Source organism: Panthera onca, chromosome B3, assembly GCF_046562875.1.
Source record: "Panthera onca isolate mPanOnc1 chromosome B3, mPanOnc1 haplotype 2, whole genome shotgun sequence".
Taxonomy (NCBI): domain Eukaryota; kingdom Metazoa; phylum Chordata; class Mammalia; order Carnivora; family Felidae; genus Panthera; species Panthera onca.
This window is the reverse complement of record NC_138344.1, coordinates 7,278,501-7,294,557: the sequence shown is the minus strand read 5'-3', so window position 1 is coordinate 7,294,557 and position 16,057 is coordinate 7,278,501. Positions and strand designations below refer to the sequence as shown.

Sequence of the window (16,057 nt, the reverse complement as noted above, 5' to 3'; positions counted from 1 at the left end):
CCACCTCCTCTTCCATTATTCTCTCCCTACAACTGCCTCAAAGACGAGGTTTCTGCCAAGGGAATGAAACTACACCCCTCCTCCATGCCCCTGGCCCCCTCCTCACTTTCTCATGTTATTTCCCACTTGGTGTCTTACCGCCACATTTGTTAAAATGACTGCCACTTAAGAGGTGGCAAGGAGTCAGAAACACAATCTGGAGCAAAGCTGATATTAAATAACTTTCTGAGCCTGGCACGTCTGCCAAGGTTCCCTGCTGAATCTCAGGTGCATGAGGAAGAGGCCACCGAAGGTAAGGAGCCAGTCACACCCCGATTCCAGCCTCACCTCTGCTGGGGAAAGGCCCCTCCCTTCTCCCAGTAAAGCCTGAAGCTTAGCGGTTACCACTAACCCCCCCCTTTCCCACGTGATCCCACACACTCCTGACACACACGCAAACGCACACAGCCTGAAACAATTCCTGATACTCATATCCAAAGATCCAAGCTACGAAATCCTCCCATTCAACTAGCCCAGCAACCTCTCCCCTTGCCATTTTCCAGGTAAACACACTGAGCCTCCAAGATCCTGAGTCTTGTGGCCGGTGGCTAGGGCTAACCAGATACAGTGGTTGGAATTAAAGCATCTCCCAAAGAGTAGCAATCCCGAAAACACCAGAAGGGTCTGGGTGGTTGATGCCAGGATCGGCTGGCTGTGATAAGGTCACTCAGCTGGACGCGTGTGCTCCACAGTACGTAACCTCATAGCATCGGCCCAGGCCACAAAGATTTCCAATGGCCACCATCACACTCGTGACCTGAGAGAATCATCTGTGGCCACGAGCACTCGAAGACCCCCTGAAGCCAATCACCCATGATGCAGTTTCAATGTCGCCTGCCCCAACAGTGCTCACCACTGCCACCCCAGCCCAGCCGAACACACTGCTGTACTCCACTCCAGCCTCTGGGTGTCACTGCTGCCCCCCAGTGATTTGGAACCATAGAGCCCTCCTTGGTGAGTATAAAGGACCCCAACAGGCCAACGTGATCCCGCAAATAACTCTTGCCCTGTATCCTAACTTCATCTTTCTTCCAGAAAGAGACAGATGGCCAACCATGGAGTGAACACCATGTTCCGGACATTTTCCACACATCATATAATTTAATCCTCACAACAGCAACACCTCCCAAAGCACCTTACTTTGCAGATGAAGAAAATGAGATCCAGAGAAGTTAAGCAACTTACTCAAAGTGAAAAACAAAAAACAAAAAACAAAAAACAAGCAAGGGGGAGGGCGAGTGTTGGAACCTGAATTTGAAGCCAAATTCTATGACCTTTCCACTATCCAAGTTAGCCTCCCTTGAGATATCAGACTCTAAGCTATGGAGCTACGGGCCCTAGTTAAATCAAATGGCTTTACCATGACCCTCAGTGATGCTGGAACCTGTGAGAAAACCAGCTTCGATCAAAGGCACAATCTCAACAGGGCAGGCAAACCAGCGCCTCCTTCCCTGCAGACCTCATGGTCTAGTGCCCTCTTGTGGCTCAACGTGGAACTGGAGTGAACGTGAATGGGAGGCCCTTGAGGGTGGACTGGAGGATTCAGGATTCACCCCCTTCCCACTAGATTCCTAAGTTCTTTCTCCCAGGACTGGTCCCACAGCCCCATCTGTAGCTGACAGGCTTAGTCAATTACAGTAGCCCCGAAGGGGATCATCTAGCGAATGGGGAGCTACCCCGGGCAAGAACAGCAGTAAAACTCCATGGGACCCCATCTGCAAGAGGCTGGGTGCTCCTGAATTAGTCTGCATAGAAATTCCCCACATCCAGAGCGCCTGGGACACTCTGCCCCCTGGTCCCCCAACTGAGTCTATCAGTGGGAACCAGCTATCTCCCTGCTCTTTTGAAAGACATGTGCCTTAGTCACTTTGTCACCTTTTCCAGATATACTCCATCCTGGTCCTTCTGTTGCCTTCCTCAGCTTGGCCCAGGTGCTACCTCCACCCACGTAACTCCCTCTAGCCCCATGCTTCAAGGACCCGGAAATGTCACTGCCTATCACCTCTGTGAGACTCCCATCGTACTACATGCCAGTTTGGCCTCTGGGCACCCGTCACGCGCCAGGCACCTACGGTAATCTCGTCTAATCCCGACAACTACTCTACAAAGATGGACACAGTTAGCCTGATCTTTCAGAGAAGGAAACTGAGGCTCAGGGAAGTTAAACAACGTGGGTAAACTGACACAGGGGCAGAGCCAGGATTTAAACTGAAGGCCGCGTGGCCAAAGAAGCCACTATTCTCCCTACCACACCGAGCTGCCTCCCAGACAAAAGGGCCATTGAAAATCTCGGGCGCCAGAATTATTCTAACAGAAGGCCTTGGATTAGAAGCTTAATCCGTCAGGGTGAGCGTGCTGAGCTAGAAGGAGAAAAGACTGGAAGCAGAAAGAACAGATGAGAGCCATAGGAAGTATCTGTGCCCGTGGGGATGAAGTTCCGGAGTGTGGTAATGAGAAGAGGAAGAAAATGAGAGGAACTGCGCATGCGCGCGTGCATACACACTCTCTCGTGAAATCTTACAATAGCATCATTGCATTATTAGCATTATCTCCGTTTTTCAGGTGAGGAAACTGAGGATCGAAAAAGTAGCCAGTCCAAGGTCACAGAGCTGGTAAGAGGCAGAGTTGTGATCTCAAGCCATACATAAGCAGGGTTGCATACACAGACAACCTCCAATCTAGCAGGAGGGCCATGAACGTCAGCTTCACCCCTGCTCTTCAAGGTACCAGCCTCAAGAAAGTGTCAGAAACGAGGAGGTGGGGAAAGACTGACCACAACAGAGAGGGTCCCATCTGCAGCCCAGGGATGGGTCTCAGGACAGCATCGCAAGACGCGGCTCTGTGAGCTGAACACCCACCACGAAAGCAGAAGACCTCATCTCCAAAGCCGACAACCACAGTAGTGGGACAGGGCTCACGTGTGGACCAACTAGCAAATGGGGCCAGACAGCGCCTGCTCAATATGAGACTGCCCAGAACAGACAGAAAATAGCCAAGTACTCACAGAAAGGAAACGGTCCAAACCAGCTTGTCCAGGCAGGGCCCGTCAACTTACGTGGGGATCTCTGAGGGAGAAACAGAGCCCAGAAAGACTAAAAGACAGCACCAAGGTCTCGCACCTGGTAATCATCAGGACCTGGTATTTACTGAGCAGTCACCTGGTGTCTAAGTGACGCCCAAGCTTGGCATGAGGGGAAGGGGGCAGGGAGCAGTGAGCGATGCCCCCACACTTGGGTCAGTATATCAAACAGCCTGGGGGAGTTCATAAAGCTCAATTCTTCTGGGACACTAACCCCACAGCGTAACCACCTCTAAACTTCTCTGTGTCCACATCAAGACTGATCTTCGTGGGCAGGAACTACGTCCCGTTCATTCATCTCCATTACCCCTGTGCAAACGTGCCGATCCCTCCTGCTGCTGCTGCAGAGACAGACCAGAGGGGAAGAGCAGTGACTTCCATCCACCCAGGGCACTCTCCCAGCCACGTCCCGGGGAGCTCAGGCCCAGGAGACTCCCGTGGCTGGGCTGCAGTTACGGTGAAGGCAGGACCAGCTCTGCAGAGAGAAGCCCCGCCTCAGGGACAGGCGACCTCCCTGCTCATCCCTGGCTCAAGAAAGGGTCTGAAAGCCAGGTCTGCCAGCCAGCGCACATCTCACCAGGCTAGAGCCACATCCCCAGCTCAGGCTGGTGCTGGCCTTTACCAGCCTCCTACCGTCTCATGCGCAGCACTGCCCTCTGGTGGTCACCAGGGTCTACACGTAGCTGAACTTGGCAAGCAGGAAGCCAAAGGCTTTAGAGCTTGTTTACGAAGACCTCAGACGTGATGTGCACAGCGAACAGAAGACATGCGCTTGTGCCTGCGCAAAGACACCCCCAGATGCGCACACACAGCCTAGTTTACCGTGGGAGGCAGCAAGGTTAGGACAGCGAGTCTAAGATTGCTCCCTTCATTTTCTCTCTTTGCAAGAGACTAGGGGCTCCTTTCCCTTCCTCTGGAAGAGCCCAAATCCCTCAGCCCCACAGCAGCCGCTAGCAGAGGGTGGGGAAGGAAAGCCACACCAGCTGGGGAGGCAGGGCCCCACGCCAGGACTCACTAGGTGACTGAGCCAAGCCCATCCACCTCCCTTGAGCCCCACGTTCCTCCTTGGTAAAACTGGGTTGGACCCCAGTTATTTCCAAACCCCTTTCCAGATCAGGTGATTTATGGTTCAAAGTCTTGATCTTCTTCCTAACTCAAAAATACCCCCAGACATCTAGAAATAGAAACAATCCACATGGCACCCCACTGTTTAGACAGCCCATGAAGCACGTTACCACATCGATCTGACCATGACCCCATGAGGGAGACAGGCAGGAGTACCCCAACTCCCAGAAAGAAAAACCAAGGCCAGGGAGGTTCTGTGATGCGGTGAGCCCTCCAGCCAAGCAGCAGCAAAACAGGGTGTTTCCACAAAGGCAGGCCCTGCGGTCTCAGCAGGACTCCCGCCGTCTCCACGGGGACAGCTGTAGCCATCCTCCCTGCGTCCAGCTCATCCCCGTGGAGAGGCAGACGGAGCTTCCGTGAAGCAATGGGGCACAGCGCAGGCGACAGGAAGGGTGGAGGAGAGGAAAGCCGGCTGGTCTGAGGAGGCAGCAAGAGAAGAGCCATGAAATCAGGGAAGACGCTCTCCACACGAGCTCCCAGCTCTAGCTGCTCGGCACTGTAGACATCCCCCCTTCTGCTCCGCGTCCATCAGCAGTCTTGAAACCCCGAAGCTCTACCTGCGAGAAGCCCCCTTGCCCTCCACTCTCTCACCCGAGCTCTCTCAGGCGACGGGCAGTCAGGGACACGATCCTGCTGACCACACCTCAGCCCAGAGCGGAGCTGGCGGGGACCCAGCCGTCGCCTTCCTGAATCCCCGCCGGACTCAGCCGGCACCCGGTCTCCTGGGGGAGCTGACCTGACCTAAGGCCAAGACACCACAGGGTGGTCAAGGAGGCCTGGGAAGAGGGCTTGGCTGAGACACCGCCCTGGGGGAAGGTGCTGCGGAGAGCGGGTCATGGAGGCAAGCCCCCAGGCCTCCCCGACTTGAGACTGCCTGTCTGTGACCCCATCAGCCAGTGCTGCCAGGCCAGCCCCATCCCCATCATCTCATTCGCCTTCCCCTCTGACCACACCACCAGGGCAGTTGGCATCCACAGACCCGGAATGTTACAAAATAGACGACCCTTCTAGGCCTTCATGTCGACCCTCTTTTTAATTCTTAACGGAGTACGATGGTCGTGTATTCACGAATGACTACACAAGTGTGTGTGTCCACCAACGTACACTAGCCCAAGAGTCCAGACACCACAGCTCGACGTTAAATGTCAGCCCACTCCGTGCAAAATTAAGCAAGTCAAATTCGATATCTAGGCTCGTACTGCACCTGTAAAATGGGATTAGTATTAACTAACAGTACCTCTCTCCCAGGGTTCACGTGAGATCGTAATGAACTATTGCTTCCAAAGTGCTTGAAACAAGGTCTACAACACAGGAAGCACTCGGTAGCAGTTAACTGTTGTTATATATTGACGACTTTCTCTTTGCTGGGCGTGATACAGGGCACTGCCCCTCAGAGCACTGCTAACAAGTAGTTACCGCTATGCTCAACTTACAGATAAGGCAACAGAGGCCCAGAAGAGGTAAGGGGCTTGTCCAAACCTAGGGAGAGGCCAGGCCCCGAGGATCAGCTGGGGAAACCCAGCCACCGTGTTCCTCGCCATGCTTGCTGATTCTGAGGAAGGAATCCCAAATCTCCTACCACCCAGACCAGGCACACTGTTGGTGGGACAAGGCAGATGGAAGGAGGGCCGGGGGACAGAGGTGAGGCTGGAGAGAAAGGATGGGCTCTCCAGCCCTGCACGTAAACAGAGCAGAGCAGAAAGCCTCACCGAGTGAATCTGTAATTGGCGAGGGCCGCAGGCTACGAGGAGCCGTGTGGCTGCCAGCCTCGCCTAGCTGCTGCCTCTGGGGACCCCGGATTTGGAAACATCGCCCCAGAGGGAGACACAGTCATGGGCAAAGCTCTGGCTTTGACAGAGCAGAAGAGGGTGACGCCTGCCCCAGCACCTGAGAGAGGGACCCTCCAGTAACCCGGGGCCACAGGCAAGTAGTTGGCTCTGTCTGGGCCTCTCGCGGTCCCCTTGGGCAGAAACATGAGGGAGGGGACGCCTGCAGCCGTTCCTTCCCGCCATGAGTTCTGGTGAGCCCCGCACAAGATTAAGGATCCTCATGGGGATTCCCAGGGCTCCAGTGGGCACTGAGCTTCTGTTATGACTTCAGTGAAGTCCTCATCCTTGGTGATCCAACCCATCAAACAGGAGCAGCACACATGCCTGGTCTCCAGGAGTATGTGTTTCCCAAAGTGAAGGCGAGTGAGGCTCATGGGATAACAGACAACTTGAGTGGCTGACAGCCACCACCAGATCTGGTGGGGGGGGGGGGGGGGGCAAATGCAGCCTCCACTCAGGCCACACCTAGACCCATCTTCCAGGACTCTCAGCTGTCCTCCAATCCCTCACAGATGGACTGTTTCCAGAATGCTGCCCCCCCGTGGGAGAAAGAACTTTCTGGATGAAAATGGAGCCACAGGATGTCTAGCCAAAGGACCACCGCCAGAGAGAAGAGTCCATGGAACTCAGAGAGAAGAAGTCATGACTGGAGCACCACAGAAGGAGTCACGAGACTTCTACAGCTTTCCTTTTGGGAGACATGCAACTCAACCCTTTTCTTTATTTTGTTGATCGGTAAAATGGGACTGCTTATGATCCCTGCTTATGCGCTTCAAGTAGCTGTGGCCAAAATAAACCCAACCACTGTAAACTAGAAAGCATAAGAGAAATGCTGAGGTGTTCAGGAGGTAAAGAATTTGCTAGACAGAAACAAAAGGCAGGACCTGATGGGTACCAGGAGATAGTCTTTTGAGACCCAGCCTGGGCCTCCAGTGGTCCAGGGCTGAGATTCTCCTCTGCCACCCAGCCTGACCCCTCCTCTCATTTTCCCTGCTCCCCCTGCCAATCAACCCACCCCTCCCCTGGAACAGAGCTAAGAGGGAGAGTCTGGGCTTCAGGGTCACCTATCCTACCGTCTACCCACCTCCCTCCCAAACCCAGGCTCTTCTAAGCCTTTTAGATTACGGACACACCAAGGTTTTTTGATTACACATGCTTTAGCAATAAAAATTTTATCTTGTGACCCCAGAAAGCTCCTATTTATTAAATCATATGCTTGTGTATCTTCAGTCCATATGCTAAATATTGAACATTCCTTGTTTTAGACAAGAATAACTTGGAAGTTCTAGCATGTTCCTCTCACATCCAGAGGAGGTCTCTGCTGGGGCAATGACTGGAAGCTTTGCAGAGGGAGGTCTCCTTCTTGCCTTGAGCGCAGAGTAGAGAACAGACAGCCATGAAGCCGGGTGTCTGGGCTCTCAGAGGCTGCAGGCCCCGGTACATTGCTAAGTGTGGCATTTGGTCTGGGCAGTTGAGTCCAAACCGTGTGGCTCTTTCTGGGTGAGCCAGAGTTCTCTAGAAGTAGGAAGGGAAGGAAGAAGGAAGGGGAAAACGGCCAATGGCCAGAGAGCGATCAGCCCTGCCCTCTTCTGGGGTGCATCACAAAGGTCAGCCACCAACCCCAAAGACAGTGCCCTTAGAAGTGGCCTCACAGAGCCTTGTAGGGGTGTTCCTTGGGCTAGCATGGCAGATGTCCAAGATGGAAGGGGCACCGCCCCATGGCCTCAATTCAGAGCTGAATTTATAGGCTCAGAAAGGCTACAGCACCTCCTAATGCTCACAGTGGGTTAGGGGCACGACCAGTGGTAGGACTCATGGTGACTCACCCCTTTCTCTAAGTCTACCTTCCCTCTGGCCACCTGGAGGCCCCGAAGGGAGGCCAGAGACCATGCCTGTGATCCCAGTATAAACCAAGGGACGGAGTCCAGTGGCAGGAGAGATGCCACAATACTGGCAAAGGTCATCCCGAGAGAAGGTCACGGCCCACCCACACTCCCACTTAAGAGTCAGCTAGGGCGAGGGCTCCCCCATTACACTCAGAGAGGAAGAGAAGGCAGCAGACAGGGACAGGCGGGGCAAGGACAGACAGCATCCCAGGGGAGCAGACATCAGGCCCCTCCCTTCTTCACAGCCTCAAGCGCCACTCCAGCTAGGCAGGACCCTGAGCTGCCTCCCAGGCCCCAGGCTCAGCCCTCCAGGGACCAGTCCCCAAAGGCTCTCAACGCTAGGGTCAGGTTGGGCCGGTGTTACCCAAAACCACCACATGCTCAGGTCCCCCTGGAGCTGTAGAGATGATACCCTGAGCCCCAGACTGTGCCAGGAAAGACTCACTTGGGCTTGTGGGGGCTGAAGACTCTGTCTCCAAGCAAAATCCCAGGACCTCTGGAGTCCAGGGTCCCCAGTTTTCATCCCAGAAGTGCCCCACTCCCCAGAGCTGCCACCACTCCCCCTTCCAAATCTCACCACAAAGGCCTCCGGATTGAGCCCACCTCCCTCAGGCCTAGCCTAACTCCCAAGAGCCTGGCTGAGCTCCATGATGCCCTTGGGGCCTGGCTCACACCCCTGCCTGCATCCCAGCTCTCAAGGGTAATTGTCAAGGCTGGCTCTTCCCTTGATCCTTAGAAAGGCTAAGTATCAAGGAGTCAATACAGCAGCCAAAGCCCAAAAGATCCTTCACCCAGCCAGGCAAGGGCCTGCAGGGAAGACCAGGGACACAGAAGGACCTGAGAGCTGCAAACACCAGCCATCCTGGGGTGGCTCCTGCAGAGACCCAGTTGGTGGCTCAGAGTCCCAGCTATGAAAGAGCTCATGGTATTCCCAAGGCGGGGTAGCCAGTCCCAGGAACTCTGGGCCCTGTGAGCCATCTCCTCCCCTTTGATCTTCAGACAGTCAAAGAAGACACCATTCAGATCCAACCCCAGGCAGGCTTGACCTAGACAGTGGGCCCACCTCCCAGCCACCGCCCTCTGCCTTTGTGACGTCAGAGCCTGGTGGGGCCAGAGCGCAGCAGGGCAGTGCGTGGACCCTTCTAGGTAAGGTTACTGTGTGCCTTGGGCTCCAGAGGGACTGGCCTCCTAAACAGAAAGAGGCCAAGGGAGAGGGCCCTTGGGGAGGAGCGGAGGGGAGACCCACACTTCTGCCCTGATGCCTTACAGCGGCTTCCCTCCTGATACCAACGGGACAGCCCCCTGCTCCATCAGAGGCACCCTCAGCCAGCCTCCGATGGGTACACAACAGCCAAGCCACACACGACCCTGAGAGAAAGACCACGAGGCACCTCTCAACTGTCTTAAAATTTACGTATCGTCAGTTAAGCACTGAGGAAAGGACCTTAGAACTCTACGGTCCCACAACATCTGTGGAAGCCAGCCCCCCCCAGTTCCCATAGCTAGGCCTGATGTCGAAATCTGGCTACACCCCAGCCTCTTCTTCATCCCCCAGAGTCTGCCCAAGCTGCACCCCTAAGCATCCACCAGCAAGAGCTTCAGGCTAGAAGACTGCAGGACCCCTCAACTCTGCATCTCTGATAGCGCCAGAAATCGGAAGATCACGCTTTCCTCCGGCCAAGCCCCGGCTTCAACTCAAGCCCCCTTGCCAGGTCATGCTGAAGTCGGGCCTCCTGCCCTGCAGTGAGAGCTTCTGTCTGCCCTTAAGGCCCTCCTCCCAGCCTGCTTCCACAGGCTTCCAGGCAGAACTGGGGCCTCGGCTTTGGTGTTGGAAGGACAGAGATCCAAGCCTGGCTCTCCACTGGGGCTACGTGCCCCCAAACATTACTCTGCCACCCTGAGCTTCCATTCCCTCGGGTAAAACAGGACACGGTGACATCTGCTTCCCAGGCTGAGCACGATTCCCCCTGCCTCCCTCCACTGATCTCTGCCTCTGGGCTAGAAGACGAGGCCCTTCCCCGAGTTCAGTCAATACCAGCCATAGATGTAACAGGGCACTGGGGAAAAGATGGGGTGAGGAAGGGTCATCAGACCCATGACCTCTGACCTGCCTCTCTCCCACCTGCCACTCCACACAGTTCCTGTGGGAATCCGGTTCCCTGGCTCTTAGGTGTTGGGGTGGATTTAAAGAGAGGAGTCCCATCTGCAGAGTCCCAAAGCAAGGATGGGGACACACACACAGTCTCCCAATACACTCCCTGCTCACCGTCCTCCTGTATGTCCCACTGGAGTCCTCCAACACCCAAGGGGACAAGAGACTGCCCCATCCCCACCCATCACCCACCTTTCCAGCACCTCTGTCTCAGAACCACTGCCTGGAAACAGAAGCCAACTCTCCTCGATCAAACTGCTTCCCCAAGCATCGCTTTCAGAGGAGCGCTGGAAACCTCTGCCTGGCTACAGAGAGCCTACGTGATTGTGGCCATCCCTGCCTCCCTCTGGCTTCCTACAGATACACATATCCTGGAAGCAGAGAACAAGCTGAATAAGGCTCCCCAGCTCCCAGAGACCCACACCAGGCCCCCTTCTCTCCAACCCTTGGCCCACTAATCCCCCCTGGAAATCCCTAGATCCCACTCCTGAGCCCCTGGACCCACTGCTATGCTCTCCCCACCCCAGCCCCCACAGCCCGATGGTGCACTTCCCAGCTGGAGTTTCCCTGACGATCCCGCTCCAGACCCTCCTCCAGGCATCCTCCCGGATGCTGGAATGCTGTGGCCTGCAGGGCAGGAGACGCAGAGTTGGGTCCATCCTGTTTAGCCCCTGCTCCCCTCCAACCCCTCCCACCTTGGCTGTTTGTCTTATTATCCCAGGCCCACCCGCTGAAGGTAGTGAGGACGTGAGCGGCAGAGCGAAGATGTGGGTCAAGCTGGTCTCCTGGGCCAGGAGTCAGAGACATCTCCTGGGCCATACATTTCCTCAAACTGTTAGTGGCAAGAACACGAGCACACTCTCCATGAAACCAAAAGGGCTGGCGGGCTTTCTTGGGAGAGCAGGACTGCAATTCCTCCCGGCCTGGCCGCCCCATCTCTGAGGCAAAGGGAGGGTTGCCGCCTGGGAGAGCAGCACCAATGGCAGACTTAGCAGGTCTTGAGTCCACCCCAAACGTCTTCCTGAGACCCCAGCCAAGACTTCAGTGTGAATCCCTCTTGGCTTCCTACTCACTTTGAGGGACCCCAAGGGGTGTGGACCTCGGGAGGGGGATAAGAGAGCTATGCCCTGGGCAACCCCAGTGCGTCCACACCCATCTCTGGATGTCAAAATGGGGGGGGGGGGTGTCACCTGGCCCTGAGGTCAGTGGAAGAAAAGATGGCCAGCTTCCCCGGACCCTGAGCTCTTCTTTCCCGGGGCTCACAGTTCTATCCCCGACCCCTACCCAAGGTTGGGGGGAGGGGGACAGGTGGGAAATACGGGCCACCATATCTCACTCAGATGGGGCAGAACCAAACAAAACGCCGATCCGAGTTGGATTTTCCCCAAAAAACGCATCTGCAAGATCATATAACCCCCATCCCCAAGACACGCCAGTCCCCTCTGCTCCGTTCTCCATCCTGACTCGGAATTACCGGAGCAGTCATCAAAGCTCACAAGGACGGGATCTGTAGGCGCCCAGATGCAGATGAGGGTGGGAAAGGCGGGGGGGTGTCTCGGAAATGCCCAAAATGGGGTTGGAGAGGGCGGGCGAGAGGGAAAGGGAAGAGGTAGGCGTCCATGACGGCCACGACATGTCCAAAGTCTCCCCGCGAGCAGCCAGCTCCCAACTTGTTTACTTGTCAGCGTGCTTTGCGGTTTCCAAAAGGAAATAGTTAAACATCTCGGCTGGATCGCGAACAGTCCCTGTCACCTTCCCTACCGGCTAAGCGCCGCCGCTGTCACTGCCGCCGGCTCTGCCGGGAATCGAACCTCGTCTACTTTATTCCACTCGAGCGTGGCCAAACTGTTGCTATTCAGTGGGGGGCAAAGAACTCGACGAGCCACAGCGGGTGGGGGCGGGGGCGGGAGCTGGGCCCCCGCAAGCCCTCGGCCGGCTGGGGTCCCCTCCGAGGAGAGGCACACACGCAAGCCCCGGCTCACGCGGGCCGGGGCCGGATCACCTGGACTCCGCCGCCCGAAAGCATCTCCCGAGCCACGGCGAGCCTGACGCGCGCCCGGCGGACGGCGGGCAGCAGCGAGCTGGGGCGGGCGGGCGGAGGGCCGGCTCCCGGCCGAGGGCGGGCGGGCGGGCGGGCTGGCGTGGGGGAGACGCGGAGCGAGAGGGGAGGCGGGCTGGGGAAGCTGCCGCCCGACTTACATGGAAGTGATATTCCTTGAGATGTCTGTGATGTTGATGCTGGCGTTCCCATTGCTGTTCCCTGAATCCTGCCCTTCCAGGAGGGGGAAGAGGTTCCCATCGTCCGGCCGCCGGCAATTGATCTCAGTCTTGCTGCAGACACAATTTGCAGGGCAAGCCAGCACGGAGCCCACATAGTCCAGCCAGACGCTTCCCAGCAAGAAAATCCGCCAGAAACTACACTTGGCTGGGCAAAGAGAGACATCCATCTCCGATCGCGGCTTCTAAAAAAGAGGAGGAGGAGAGGAGAGGGGGGTGGGGTGGGGGGAGTGGGGAGAGCTGGGGGGGAAGGAAACAAAGACGGCGAGGGAGGGGAGAAGGGGGAGGGGGGGCCTCTGCCTTTGAAACGCCGTGCGATCAGATGCAAAATCCTTCAGCGTCTGAAACCATCGCGGCCGCCGCCGCCGCCGCCGCCGCCGCCGCCGCCGGGTGGGAGCCGCGGGGAGCGCCTAGTGGCGCGGTCTGCCTGGCATGGTGGCCGGCTCGGCGCTCGCCGGCTCGCCGGGTCCGGGGGCTCGGGAAGCGAGCCGCGCTCTCCGACTCCGAGACTTTGCAGGGTTGCAACAGACGGTGGGGAGGCAAAAAAGAAAAAGAAGGGAAAAAAAAGAAAAGGAAAAATATGGTGCTAAAGTCACCAAGTCCCACCTACTGGGCAGAATTAAAACGGACACACCTGCAAAACACACACACACACATACACTCACGCAGACACACACCCGGAGCCCGGGGGAAGGAGGAGGAGGAGGAGGAGGATGCAGTCGGAGCTGCAGCAGCCACCGCGAATGGCTCGTCGCGCGCCTGCAGAAATGTACAAGTGCTCAGAGCCTTACGAAACGCACGGGTTATCGGAGCGTCTTCCTCGGCTCCCTCCCTCTCTTCCCCTCCCTCCTCCCCTCCCTCCTCGCGGCCTCCTCCCCCCCCCCCCGCCCCGGCTGGGAGCGGCAGGAGAGCGGAATCTCCCCCCTCCCTCCTCTCCCCCTCCCCTTCCCCACACCCCACTCTCTCCCCGCCCGTCCTCTCCCCTCCTCCCTCCCCACCCACCCACCCACTCTCCGGCTCGCGGCTCGCGGCTCTCGCCCGCACCGCCACCCGCAGCCGCGCGGCCGCCTGCCCGCTCCACGCCTCGCGGCCGGGCGCCCGCTCGCCGCGGCCAAGGGGAAACCAAGACGGAAGGGAAAAAGTTGCAGTTGGGATTGAGAGGGTCTGGGCTGGGGAGGGGGAGTTAGCGAGCTGGCTTGCGCGACGCCGAAAGGCGCTCTCCTTTCCACTTTTTGGCCCTCGCGCTGCCCGGTGTTTTGCTGCAATCCGGACCGCGAGAGGAAGTGAAATGGACGCGGCCGAGGTGACCGGGGAGTGCTCCCGAGTCTGGGTGGGGGGCACAGGCCCGAAAACGGCGACGGGGGAGGGGGGTTCGGGAGCGCACTGGAACCGCAGAGAAGCACCCAGAGCCAGGGACGGGGGGCCGCGGACGCGCGGTTCTCCGTCTAAATGACACTTATTTCCGTGATCGAGAGTCTGGGAGCTGGGCTCGGCTGGGAGGGGACTGAGGGGCACGGGAGGGGCTGGTGCCCCCACCCCGCACCCTCTGCGCCTTCTTGGCGGTGGGCTTTGCGTTCGGCGTTGGGAGGGGAGGGATGGAACCAGCGCCCCAAGGACTGCGCTAGGGAGCCGAGGTGGCCCCGGGCGAGTCGTGCGTGGGAGAGAAACGGCCGGGGAAATTGAGATGCAAGGGGCATTTTTTGGCAAGCAGACCAGCACCGTCAGAGGCCGGCTTCTTGGGCTCGGCTCTCGGGTGCGCTGCTCTGGCTGCCCGGTGAGGGGGCGGGCGGGCTGCTTTCTCCGGATTCGGGGGCGCAGAACCTCCCTTCTTCCCTCCCACACAAGCACCCCTTCCTGGTAGGGGCGCAAAGCAGGTGCAGCCTTTGACGCGAGCTCGGATCTCATCGGAGAAGAGAAAGGTCCCCGCTTTTTTGCCTGGGTAGGGCTTTTTCTTTTTCTTTTTTTAATAAAACGTCAAAATGCCAAATGTGAGCTGTTTGCTGAGAAAACCAGAGCATTCGCTGTGGGAAAGGAAAAGAAAGGGTTAGGGAAGTCCGAGCAGGCAAACACACTACAGCATTCACACGCAGAAGAAAGCTGGGCTCTCCTCCCCGATCTTGGATGAGGGCAGGCGACGAGGCGAATACGCTGAATTCAACTGCATCCAGCATCTGAAAGGCTTCTCCCCCACCCCCCTATGGATTCCGATGCAGGTCAGGCAACTTGCAGGCAAGATGGGGGAAGGGGGTATGCGGGTGCCACCCGCCCACCCCAGGCGCAACCACAGACAGACCAGGCGCCTGCGAGTGGCACTGTCGCTGTGAGTAAACTTGGGAAGAAAAAAAAAAAAAGGAAAGAAAGGAACATGTCTATAAAAGGCAGTTTTCCCGACTTCCCCTTATATTCTGCGATCCCTCAGCCTTGGTGAGACTTTTACCCCCTTGTTGCCATTATGGCCTTGTCCCCAGACTGGCATTTTGCCCTCCCACCAGCAGGAGGGGACAGAGAGTGGAGACCTCCTTAGTCTGACAAACCAGTTCCTACTGGTCCTAGGCCAACCCCCTGATACCCTCTGTCCGCTGGGAACCACCCTGCCCTGAAAGTCCCATTCTGGAAGAGGCCTGAGAATACCTGAAAGCCTGGGAAACTGAGGCAGAGTCAAAGTTTGGCCTCAGGAGGTAGCAGGTGGCAGCAGAGATACACAGAGAACCTTCCTCAGACCACCCCAGGGGAGAGTCCAAAAAGCAGGGAACGACAAAGGGATTGCGCCCAACAGTACTTTTCCAGGCTGAAACTGAAATGGTTGTACCTAAACAATGCCCGGCACACTTTTTGGGGGGAGAGAGAGAACCGATTCTTACCATCTCCAGCAGAGAAGGGGAGGTGCCCGTAAGTCAGAACAAATAAAAAAAAAAAAAACTTTTAAAACCCCTTTGGAGATAATAAAAATGCAGGCTGTGAAGCTAGGGGCCCTGATGGAACAAGAAGCCTTTCATCCTAACAGTAAAATGGGATTAAGATGGGATGTTCTGTTTATGCTAGAGCCCTGGGCCTGAGCAGGAAGTGGCAGCTTAAAAGGAAGGAGGCCCTTTTTAAAGCAGATAGACTAGGAATGGAGAGAACAGAGTTCCAGTTCTGACCACTGGCAAATCACCTAAGCCTCTGGGCCTCAGCTTTCCTGTCTGTAGAATGACTAGGTTGGACCTCGCTATCCAAAGCGTAGCCCTCTGGCCAGCAGCGTCCGCATCTCCTGGAAGTTCTTCAAATGAGACATCTAAGGCCCCCACCCCAGACCTACTAAACCAGAATATCCATTTTAACCAGCTCCCCAGGAGATTGAGAAGCATGTTGCAGTTTGAAAAGTACCAAGATGACTCCCAAAATACCTTCCAGCTTGAATATCCTCTGGTTCTACGTGGACCTGAATATTATTCAATTAGGGTGAAAAAAAAAAAAAAAAAAAAAAAAACGAGTATATTAGGTGCAGGGACCTTGTTAGTACAAACTTAGGAAGTTTCACCATAAGTACAAGAAGGTGCTCACTTCACCCAGGGATGTAATACACTCTTGCTTCAACACTTCTTAACCCCTGAGATACACCAGATTTAGTTGAAAAAACAGGAGAAAGCGTCCATTGTAGACACCCTCCTCTTCGTCAACAGGGATCCAG

The 16,057-nt window shown here is 56.4% G+C and overlaps 2 protein-coding genes across 9 annotated transcripts in view; both read right to left on the bottom strand.

Annotated features, from left to right (window-relative positions):
• The window catches only part of NTRK3 (neurotrophic receptor tyrosine kinase 3), a 395,937-nt gene extending 383,372 nt beyond the window's left edge, over positions 1-12,565 (bottom strand). For all 6 annotated transcript variants that reach the window (XM_060617703.3, XM_060617697.3, XM_060617698.3 and 3 more), the window contains exon 1: positions 12,310-12,565. In XM_060617703.3, coding sequence (XP_060473686.1) covers positions 12,310-12,557 — 248 coding nt within the window. In that variant the 5' untranslated portion in view covers positions 12,558-12,565. The remainder of the gene's footprint in view (positions 1-12,309) is intronic.
• Positions 12,566-12,721: 156 nt separating this feature from the next.
• Positions 12,722-14,657, bottom strand: LOC145715551 (uncharacterized). 3 transcript variants are annotated; one of them, XM_081795839.1, is made up of 3 exons: positions 13,394-14,657; positions 13,065-13,146; positions 12,783-12,896 (listed from the first exon to the last, which is right to left on the bottom strand). In XM_081795839.1, exons 1-3 carry the CDS (start codon positions 14,290-14,292, stop codon positions 12,798-12,800), a joined length of 1,080 nt encoding a protein of 359 aa, XP_081651965.1. In that variant the 5' UTR covers positions 14,293-14,657; the 3' UTR covers positions 12,783-12,797. The 3 variants fall into 3 exon arrangements, with proteins under 3 accessions (XP_081651966.1, XP_081651965.1, XP_081651964.1); XM_081795840.1 differs by lacking the exon at positions 13,065-13,146 and having other exon boundaries at positions 12,722-12,896; XM_081795838.1 differs by having other exon boundaries at positions 12,798-13,146; positions 13,394-14,654.
• Positions 14,658-16,057: the final 1,400 nt, after the last annotated feature.